This window comes from Echinops telfairi, unplaced genomic scaffold (assembly GCF_000313985.2).
Source record: "Echinops telfairi isolate 266 unplaced genomic scaffold, ASM31398v2 ScPeMD7_7;HRSCAF=31, whole genome shotgun sequence".
In the NCBI taxonomy this organism is placed as follows: domain Eukaryota; kingdom Metazoa; phylum Chordata; class Mammalia; order Afrosoricida; family Tenrecidae; genus Echinops; species Echinops telfairi.
The window spans coordinates 7,370,741-7,378,467 of NW_022103904.1; the positions used below are offsets into that span (position 1 = coordinate 7,370,741).

General features: G+C 42.7%; 1 protein-coding gene across 1 annotated transcript; it reads right to left on the bottom strand.

The window, feature by feature from the left end:
• Window positions 1–125: 125 nt before the first annotated feature.
• Window positions 126–3,997, bottom strand: LOC101650052 (S-adenosylmethionine synthase-like). The gene is given in 3 exon segments (XM_045286285.1): window positions 126–386; window positions 388–1,387; window positions 3,921–3,997. Coding segments are annotated over 3 exon segments (1,338 nt in total).
• Window positions 3,998–7,727: the final 3,730 nt, after the last annotated feature.

Consider the following 7,727-nt stretch of genomic DNA (forward strand, 5'->3'; position numbering starts at 1 on the left):
GGACAGCAGGTGATCAGGAGCTGACGGAGGACAGGACAAATGTAGGAAGGGGGTCTTTCCCTCAGAGCTTGGAGCCTTCTCTGTAGCCCACGCCAGCAAGTCTGGGGAGAAAAGGCTGACACTTTTTAATATTTAAACTTTTGGGGCACTTCCCAGGGGAAGTCTTCCCTGCCAAAGTGGCCATAGGCAGCAGTCCTCTGATAAACTGGCTTCTTCAGATCCAGATCCCTGACAATGACTTCAGGGCGGAGGTCAAAATTCTTCTTCACAATATCTACTAGCTCTTGCTCTCTCTTCTCAGAGGTGCCATAATGGAAAATGGAAATTGATAATGGGTGAGAAACTCCAATAGCGTCATTGACCTGCACAAGCACCCTTCTGCACAGATAGATCTCTTTCAATGAGGGATTTTGCCACCCAACGGGCAGCATAAGCAGCTGAGCGGTCCACCTTGGTACAATCCTTTCCTGAAAAGGCACCTCCTCCATGAGCTCCCCAGCCTCCATAAGTGTCCAAAATTATCTTCTGGCCACTCAAACCAGTACTAGCCTGAGGACCCCCAATTACAAATCTGCCACTAGGCTGTATGTGGTAGATTGTGTCCTCATCAAGATACTTTGCAGGAACAACGACTTTAATGACTTTCTCCTTCAGGGCCTCCCTCATCTCATCCAGAGAAACATCTTCATCATGCTGAACAGACATAACAATTTCGTGGATTCTGATGGGCAGCACAGCACCTCGATCCTTCATGTACTGCACAGCCACTTGAGTTTTAGAATCTGGGCATAACCAAGGTAAGGTGCCATTGCGACATAGTTCAGCAAGTTTGGTATTGAGCTGGTGGGCTAAGACAAGGGTTAAAGGCATACATTCTTCAGTTTCATCAGCGGCATAACCAAACACCATGCCCTGGTAGTCTCCTGCACCAACCTCCTTCTCATTCAGGTCAAGGTGACCCCCTTGAGCAATGTCTGGTGACTGTTGTTCCAAAGCCACCTGAACAGCACAAGCCTTGTAGTCAAATCCTTTGGAAGAATCATCATAGCCAATGTGCTTGATGGTATCACGAACTACTTTCTGGTAGTCAATGGCAGCTCTGGATGTAATTTTCCCAGCAAGAATAACAAGTCCAGTGTTAATAATAACAGTTTCACAAGCCACTTTGGCGTCAGGATCCTACTGAAGGTGGGCATAAAGAACAGCATCACTGATCTGGTCACAAATCTCATCTGGGTGTCCTTCCCCCACGGACTCCGAGGTGAACAGGAAGGTGCCCTCCTTGTAGGATCTGGAGACCTGCACGCTCACGGTGGTGAGTGAACGTGGAGCTAAAGGAGAAGGGCTGCAGCGAGGCGGAGGGCGGGGACCAGATACCCCGAAAAGGCTTTAACAGCCAAACTATATAAAGAACTCCCACAACTCAACAACAGCAATAATAATAATTTTAAAAGGCAAAGAAATTGAGTAAACATTTCTTCAAAGAAGATGTACAAAGTGTGCAAATGGCCAATAAAAACATGAAACAATGTTCATTTCCATTGTCATTCCAAGACTCACTGCCATTGAGCCAATTCTGAGTCATAAAAATTCTATAAGACAGAATAGAACTGCCTATTTGATTTTCTGAGCCTAAATCTTTATTTATAGAATCAGAAAGCCTTATCTTTCTCCTGGAGTGGTGAGTGATTTGAACCACTAACCTTACAGTTAGCAGTTCAACACACGTAACCACCAGGGCTCCTATAGAATATGTGGTGGACTGCTAACTGCAAGGTTATTGGTTCAAGTATACCAGCTGCTCTGTGGGAAAAAGATCAGGCTATCTGCTTTATGCAGACTTAGAGCCTCAGAAACCCTATACATTGTCTCTATGAACTAGAATGGACCTGGCGGTGGTGTATAGATTGAGAAAACGTGCTATGTACACGCAGTGGAATGTTTTTAGCTATAGACTGAATGACATTCTGATTCACACTACAAAGTTGATGCTCGAAGCAGAGGGCTAAGTGAAGTAATCTAGGTATAAAAATGGTCAATATTGTATTCTCTTATAAGAAAAATATTTCTTAGTCAAATTCCTGTACACACAAAAAATGGAAGTTACGAGATGCTGGGAGGAGCCGGGGAAATCAGCTGTTATTGCTTCATGAGCACAGAGTTCAAGTTGGGACGATGATGACTTCTGGAAGTAGATAGTAGTAGATAGAACTAGCTACTTGGGGGTTAATAGTGAAAATTCTTAACCCCAATATATTTCACACTTAAATATTGCTAAAATAGAACATTTTATATTACAGTGAACCCTTGTTTATCGCAGTTAATCGGTTCTAGACCCTACCGTGATAAATGAAATTCCGCAAAGTAGGATTCCTTATTTGTAAATCAAATATTTTCATAGTTAGAGCATAGAGGACATGAAAAAACACCCTTTAGTCACCATTACACTCATATTACCCAATTTATTAAACGAAAAAGGGAAAATACAGTAAAACATTTTGGATGTTACAATTATCATTTATTATTTATTATATTATTTATGGCGTCAAGCGTGTACAGTATGAGCCAATCAGTGGCAGTAATGACAGAGCATGCGCTGTTACGCAAAAACCGCGATAGAGTGAAGCCGCGCAAGTTGAAGCTAGTGAAGTGGCAAGGGTTCACTGTATATAACTATGTGATTGCAGTAACAATGTGGCTTTGTCTCAGGTACTGTAGACGTGTTGTCAGGAAAAGCCAGTCCCTGGAAAAGGTCATCACGCTTGGGCAAGTGGAGGGACAGCCAGAGGGAGGAAGGCCTTAGCAGGATGACCTGACCCAGTGGCGGCAGTAATGGGACCCGGCACAGCAACAATGTGGTGATGATACAGAACTGGGCAGCATCTCCTTCTGTGCTGCCCAGAGTTGCTATGGATCAGAAGCGACTCAGTGGCACCCAGCAACAACTAATGATAAAAATCCACTCTGTACCGTGAGCTGGTACTCTGAGAAGACAGACTATATAAAGAAGAATGAGGATTGGAGGAAGGCTCATTAACAACTTGCAAGATGCAAATGACACCTATGGTGAAAGCTCACAAGACTGGAAGCACTGATCAATGACAATCAAAGGCTACAGCCCTCAGTGTGGATTTTAGCACAGTGGAAAGAAAACAAAAATCCTCACGAGTAGGCCAATACGTAGCATCATGAGAAACGGAGCAGATCAGCGTTGTCAAGAGTTTCTTTGTGTTGGATCCATAACCAGTGCTCAGGGAAGCAGCACCTACGAAAGCAAATGCATATTTCATTGGGGAAATCTGTTGCAAAAGACTTATTTTAAGTTTTCTAAAGCAAACCTGACATTTTGAGGATTAATGTGTGCCTGACCCAAACCAGGGCATTTTCAATCGCTTCTTAAGTATGTGGTCGCTGTGCAATGAAGGAGAAACATCAGGGAAGAATCAATATCTTTTCATTATGGTTGGCAAACATATTGAAAATACCGCGGACTACCCAGAAGAGAACACAAGCTCATCGTGGGAAAAGTACAGCCAGGATACTCCCTGGAGGAAAGGATGGGGGGACTTTATCTCAGAGACTTTGCATCTGACATCCAAAGAGATTTGTCCATGGGGAAAACCCCCATGCTTGGTAAAGCAGCGGCTCAGAGAAGGGCATTCAAGAAAAGCAGAGACTGCAACAATGGGCTGGACCACACTCCTGCGAGGATGGCATAGAAACAGGCAATGTTTCATCCTGTTTTACACTAGGAGTTGGAACTAGAGCACAGGATCCTAATTCTATAAAATAACAGCAAAACAAAAAAGCTATTTTCTATAGTGTGTACATGTGTTAGCTACATAATATAGAAAAAAATCAAGAAACACACACACACATAAAATTTTAGAAGACCTCTCACAAAAGCCTCATCCACTTACTCTTTTTTGGTTCCTCCATCTGGACCCTTCACGCATCTGTTAAACTGTCTCTTAATGTTGGAAAGAAGTATGACCATTTTTACCATCTTATTTTCTGTTCCCACCCTGAAAATCTCCTTCTTGACCTTTCCAATCGACCATTGTGTGCCCCGCCCTTTTTATTCATGTCTGTCCCAGCCAAGCTTCCAAATGGAGTCCATGTGATGAGCAGGTAAAGCAGCCAGAAGGGAGCCTCTCTTGGCTAAAACAGCTCAGAGTCAGGCTGAGTAGGCAGTAGCTAAAAGCATTCCTGCATAGCTTGCTGTCTCAAGAGTTTCCAGCCAGATATATGAAATGGGGCATTTCAAACGCATTTTATCAAATAAGCCTTATTTTGAAAATATGTCATTCTCCTTGCAATTTCCCTAAGTGGTTCCGTTGCTATTGAATGTTACTATTTTCAACATCCCATAGAAAATTCTTCTCCAAGTAAATCGGGAAATCTCAACTTACATGAGTAACTTTTTCCTATTGCTAATATGGAAACTAGGTACTTGCCTTAAAGCAATTTCCATGATCCCTTTTATGAACCGGACCTCATGCATTTAATATTTCTCTATCTTGACAAAGATCACCATGAAACACTATCTAGGGGACTGAAAGTCAATTTATTCTATAAGAGCAGCAGTTCACGTACAGCTCCAGACATGGTAAAATGCTTAGAGATTGGGTGGTACGCAAAGACGGACTAGTCCAATGGGGAAGTACTCTTACGGGACTGGTTTGTCTGTCAAGAATGTCAACTGAAAGACTGTTCCAGAAATGTCCCCATGAGATATAGTAAGGGAAAGGTCTGCATAGATTATTATGAATGTAGAAGGATTTTTTTCTTATGGGAATAGACAAATAAGCATTAAATGTGAAAAAATAACAAGTGGATATGAATCTCCAAACTTCTTGCCAAGGCCTCTATGATATGACCTTATCTTTTATTACTCTTCTCACTCACCCATTACACTTCAGTTACTCTAGTCTTGGCTTGGATCCAGATCCCCCAAGTCTGCCCTTCAATCTTTACTTTCTGCCCAGAAAGCTATTCATCCAGATAGACAGCCCAGTGACGGTAACTGTGATAGGTATGTTTATTGTGCTAACCTGGCCAATAGGAACATGTGGGATTAATCAGGTCGCAGTTTGATTGGAGGACAAAGAGATAAATGGCTCTGCAATGCCCGCCCCCTCTCTCTTGTGCTCTGGTGATCTCTGATGATCGGAGTGTGCTGGAGTGTGCCTGAGAGAGCCTGCTGCTGCTGTAGCTAGTTCTCTGCCTCAACCTGTAAGCTACACTACCTGTGGGTCAGGCCAACCCATGGATCATGTTGCTGGAACTTGAGGCTCCTTTGAGACCTGCTTTGCCACACTGATGGTGGGTACATTACTTGAACTTGAGGCTGGTTCAAGTAATGTACACAAGGTGTATTCCGTCACCTTGCATTGCTGGCATTCAATATCCCATCTGGCCTGCTTCACTAAGCTCCCGAGCTGCTGACTGTTGGTGACCCACCCTGCTACTTTATGTCATTTCACTTGATCTAAATCCCAGCTGGAGCAAGGTCTTAGTCAGTTTTGCTCACCTGTCTATCCTCAGTTCCTACAACAGAGGCTGAAACATTGCAGATATTCTTAATTGTATTTTCTCTCTCTCTCTATTGTTTATCTCTAATTAGAAGGGGAGAGGGGAGTGTCTGGAAAATGCCTGAATAGAGAGGGGAGAACAATGTAAATAAAACAAAAATCCTCACCATTGGGCCAATAAGTAGCATCATGAGAAATGGAGAGCAAAGTTGTGAAGAGTAATTACGGTTCGGGTAATTACTGGAGAAGTTCTTGGGACCAAAGTGGTTGGGAAAAGGAAAACAGAGACTAGTAAATTAGTGTTTTTTTTCTGACCAACAGATTTTAGGAATTCCTAAACTGAGCTGGGCTGGGGTGGGATGGTATGGAAATCAGAAGCTGATACTAGTGAATACACTAATGAAGAAAAAGTTCTAAATTGATTGCAGGGACAATTGCACACTCTTTTTTAGTATATTTAAGCCATTGAATTGTATGGTGGGTGAACTATATGTCAATAAAACTGTTAAAATTAGAAGTTTTAAGTGCTAGTTATCATGTGGTGGTTAAATAATGTCCTGCCCATCACCCAGTTAAACCTAGCATTTACAATCCCAGGTTCATTTCTCAATTGCTGTGTGGTCTTGCTCAAGACATTTAACTTCTCTGACTGTAAATTGGAAATATATAAAGCACTTCTGAAATAGAATATTGTGGGGATTAAATAAGGTAGTGATAGCACAGTATAGGTGAGCTATAGTCAACTAATATAGCCCTTTTTAGGCTCTATGCCTGTGGCTATAATCCCATTTTGGCAGGAGTTCTGTGCTATACTAATGGACAGGATTAAGGGTGGGATCAAGTTCCTAATTTAGTAGAGGATGTGAACAAATCCACAGCCTTTGTTACCTTGGAGATGGGCCTGTTAAAAGACAAAAACACACTACCGTGCAAGCTTTTCCTCTGTGTAGAAGAGCCACCTCAGACACAGAGAGAAAACCTGGACAGTTGGAAAAACATTCATGATCTCCGTCTACAGTGACAGAGTCTAAGACCCTTAGCACCATTGAGACTGTGGACAGAGCAAAGGTACCAGGCTGAGACTAGAGGCTGAGGCAAGGAAGCCATGAGACAGAGTGGGGTCAAAATGATGGGATTGGGTGACAGAGTGACAGATGGGCCATTGGTCCAAGGAGGCAGAGACCAAGGGTCGAATAAATTAGTTGGAACAGACTCAATGCCACCTAAGAACAACAACAACAGTTTGATGTCAGTTTAGTGCCTTTTCATGTGAGGCTTCCAGATGCAGCGGTAAAGCTAGGCTAAATCCCACCTTCCAATGTTAATGATTTAATAGATAACCCATTTAAAAATTAAATAACAAAAGACCAAACCCACTGTCCCTGAGTTGGTTCCAAACCAAAGAGACCCAATAGGACAGAACAGAATGACTCTTTGAGGTTTCTGAGACTCTAAATCTGCATTTTTTGTGTCAAGGAGCATTTGGTGGGGTAGAACCACCAGTCTTGCAATTGTCAGCTAACCACTTCACTTACTATGTCACCAGCACTCCTATAAAACATAAAATAGATGAGAAAGCACTATAAGATAAATCCAATAGAGGCACAATGATGGAAGAACTGGGGCTAAGAATTTCACTGGAGCATGCGCCCACACCCGTATCCCAGTTAAGAAATTATTACAATCAGCAACAAACACCTTTATGAGGTCAGCATGGGGTAGGTAATTTCAGTGGCATAGCGGATGATAGAGGACAAACGCCATTCTTCATGAGTACAAGGATTCCCCCGGGTACAAAGACCACTGTTTCCGTCTGAGCCTCTGCACCTCCAGAATGACTGCATTTCCTAAAACAGTGTTGACAGGTGCATGAGAAGGAAGGACATCTGCTCAGGTGGGTGAGTGGTGGGAGGATAGATACCCTCTTTGACGAGATCTTTAGGTAGACCGATGATAGGAATACTCCTGATTTAATGCACAAAATCCAGCACTTCTTTCTACTCTTTCTCACGTAGAGCAACAATTGTGAGGATGGTCAAATAGATCCAGCACTGTGTTCTATCGTGAATAAAGCTTCGGAGAGTAAGCTGATGAGGCACGCAAAAATGACACCTCTTCTTTATCATTATGTACAATGAAGGAGTTAGTTTGTCTAATGTAGTCTAATCTAATCAGTTTGGTGCCCCTTTGTTA